We start from the raw sequence: 2,830 nt of genomic DNA, 5'->3' as shown, positions 1-2,830 counted from the left end.
CCCCCCGCCCCCCCCCAATTCTTGCTGCTTTTGTCCTGATTCCCAACAGAACAGAGATCGGTTGTCGCTAGAGGCAGGATTGAGGACTGTAGGTCATGCGTCTACAGTCGGTCGTTCATGCGAATAGGAGACTAGAGGAAGTCCCTTACGGAGATCATGCCGTTAGCCTAGAGGAACATGTGCGCTGTTGTGCTGCCCTCCGGTCCAGCTCTCCTCCTGTGTGCATGGCAGAGTGTGTGGAGTTCAAGGGTTGGGTGTCGAGGTGTGATCCTATGGGACACAAAGAGAGAAGGAGATGCTTAGAATTTTAAGGTGCAACTCCCAGCAAAAACCCCAAATCCTGAGTTTTGTGCTGGCTGCTCAGGCAGGGTCTGATTCAGGAAAAGCAGCCGCCCCAAGCAAGGCGATCGGCAGAAAGGTGTTGAGCGGGAAGCCCTGACCTTCCTGAAATACCAGCCACCCTTCCCCACTCCCCAGCCCAGAGGCTGCCTCTCAGAGGTGGCTGACCTGGCCGATCCTAGTGGCCATACAAAACCCTCCTATGTGGGTGCTCAGAGCCTCAGAGAGGAGGCAGGAGCCTCTCATGCCTACGCAGTCACCCGGGGGAGAAATGAGTAGGTCTTGTACCTACGAAAGGGGCCATGATCATGAGCCAGGGCTTGTGCCAAGAGAGGGGCTAGGCTAGGCAGTGGGACCCTCTACTTTTTCAGTTCAGTGTAGCCAACATGCATCGATATCTGCTGTGTGTCATCCCCGGGGTCCCGGAGATGGAGGAGACAAGATCAGGGCTCGAAGGGACAGCAGTGCCTCTTTGGTTCTGGTCCACAGCTCTTACTGTCAAAGGCCTCTAGCTCGTCTCCCCATGCCCCGTGGACGGACAGCCTCCGCTGTGGCCATGAGATCGTTGGAAGACCAGTGTAGTTGCCCTAAGATACTGTGCTTCGGGCTAGAAGACAGCACTTCGCCTGCAGCCTCAGTTCCACATCCTGCAGCATGGGATTCGCAGCAAGACCCCACTCCTGCCACCCCACAGTGCCTCATCCCCCAACCTGGGGTGAAAATGTTTCCAAGACCAGTCACTTGGGATTGTCTGCAGGGACCTTGGGATGGATGAGGAAAAGGAGGGCACTTAAATAAAGGAGCTGCCAATCTCCTGGGTGGCGCAGGAAGTGACAAAGGAACGCAGAACCCCATTCTGTCCCCACGCAGAGCTGTCTGGGGCTCTATGGGTGACAGAGTTGGGGAGGAAGCTGGAGGTGACCAAGGTGAACTCACTCTGAATGGTTCTCCAGGAATGGGAGGGTGGTGCTAGGTTCCTGGCCAGAGGCCTTCTACCGCTGTGGCTTGAAGGAGCTGTCACCCTGGAGGACAAGACTCTTCCGGCATAGTACCCTGCCTTCGAGCCCCCAGCGCCTGCCAGCTGCCTGCCTTTGTCCGTGGCTCTTCCGGCAAGGGTACTATGCTCTCTCCTCTCTCCTAAAGTTCTGCCCGCCGCCCTCAAGACCTCTCTTCCACAAAGCCTTCCTGATGACGCTGGCTCACTCTTGTTTCTCCCCTCACAACCCTGGAAACTTCCCTCCTGTCGCTACCTTTATTTAGAGCGACCACACAGCGTAGTGGTTAAGAGCATGAACTCTGGAGCCAGACTGCCTGAGGTTCGTGTCCTGTCTCAGCCAATTTCTGCTGTGCGACCTTGGTCAGGTTACTTACGCTCTCTATAGCTCCGTTTCCTCTGCTGGGAAACAAGGGCAATAAGAAGATGCACCTCACCCAGGCTCATTTGGCTCAGTGGGTACAGTGTTGGCCTGTGGACTGAGGGGTCCAGGGTTTGATTCTGGTTAAGGGAATGTACCTCAGTTGCAGGCTCGATACCCTGCCGTGGGCCCTGCTTGGGGCACGTGCGATAGACAATTAATTGATGTGTCTCTCTCACATGATGTTTCTCTCTCTCTCCCCTTTCCCTTCCACTCTCTTAAAAAAAAAAAAATCAATGGGAAAATATCCTCAAGTGAGGATTAACAAAAAAAGAAGCAGCACCTCATTAGATTATTATGATGTTTAAAACTAAAGGGGGATATCTATGTCATTGTTGTTTTCTGACCAAGGAACCCAAGCCTTTGAAAGATCAACAGACTTGTCCAGGTCATACTACAAATAAGCTCTGTGACTGATTAAGCGCCAGAATACAGGTGTTCTCCGTTACCCCTCACAACCTGTAAATCAGAGGAGCCAGGCCTCAGTCTAGCCCAGCCGGGGGCAATGAATAAAACTAAAAAAAAAAAAGTGCCCTTTTATGTAATGATGTTTACTTTGAATTTATATTAGTTCACACAAACACTCCATCCATGCTTTTGTTCCGGCCCTCCGGTCCAGTTTAAGAACCCATTGTGGCCCTCGAGTCAAAAAGTTTGCCCACCCCGGGCCTAGACCCAAGCCCCAGCTTTCACCTCTTTGAAATATATGCATCGATTCTCGTTACCTGCAGTAATGTTCTACAAAATTGGCCACAAACACTGGATTAGCCGGTACTGAACCATTGCTCCTGAGGAAAATACAGCGCCAGGCTCCTGCCAGCCTCCGTTCGCAATATTTTTGTCAACCAATGAATACATAACCTTGTGCGATGTGAGTTTCTGGTTAAAGACACCTCTTTAATATATATCATTGGCTCATTAACATTGAATGCATGGCCAACAGTGCTCTAACTCATGCTTGAATGAAGCTCATGGAACACATGTATTTTCCATGTCACAGCCTCCTGCACTTATGAACGTCACAGCCTTCTGCACTTAGGAACACTAGACAGCTCTGCAGCACTAGTCTTGGAGGC

General features: G+C 51.7%; 1 protein-coding gene across 15 annotated transcripts in view; it reads right to left on the bottom strand.

Moving 5' to 3' along the window:
• Positions 1 to 6: 6 nt before the first annotated feature.
• The window catches only part of ANK1 (ankyrin 1), a 203,346-nt gene continuing 200,522 nt past the window's right edge, over positions 7 to 2,830 (bottom strand). For all 15 annotated transcript variants that reach the window (XM_015565192.1, XM_015565194.1, XM_006765542.2 and 12 more), the window contains one exon: positions 7 to 270. Coding sequence is in view for 6 of the 15 variants with exons in the window: in XM_015565194.1 (XP_015420680.1) it covers positions 244 to 270 (27 nt within the window). In the remaining 9 variants the exon portion in view is untranslated. The remainder of the gene's footprint in view (positions 271 to 2,830) is intronic.

Source organism: Myotis davidii, unplaced genomic scaffold, assembly GCF_000327345.1.
Source record: "Myotis davidii unplaced genomic scaffold, ASM32734v1 scaffold93, whole genome shotgun sequence".
In the NCBI taxonomy this organism is placed as follows: Eukaryota; Metazoa; Chordata; class Mammalia; order Chiroptera; family Vespertilionidae; genus Myotis; species Myotis davidii.
The sequence above is the reverse complement of the archived record's forward strand: the minus strand, read 5'-3'. Positions and strand labels throughout refer to the sequence as shown.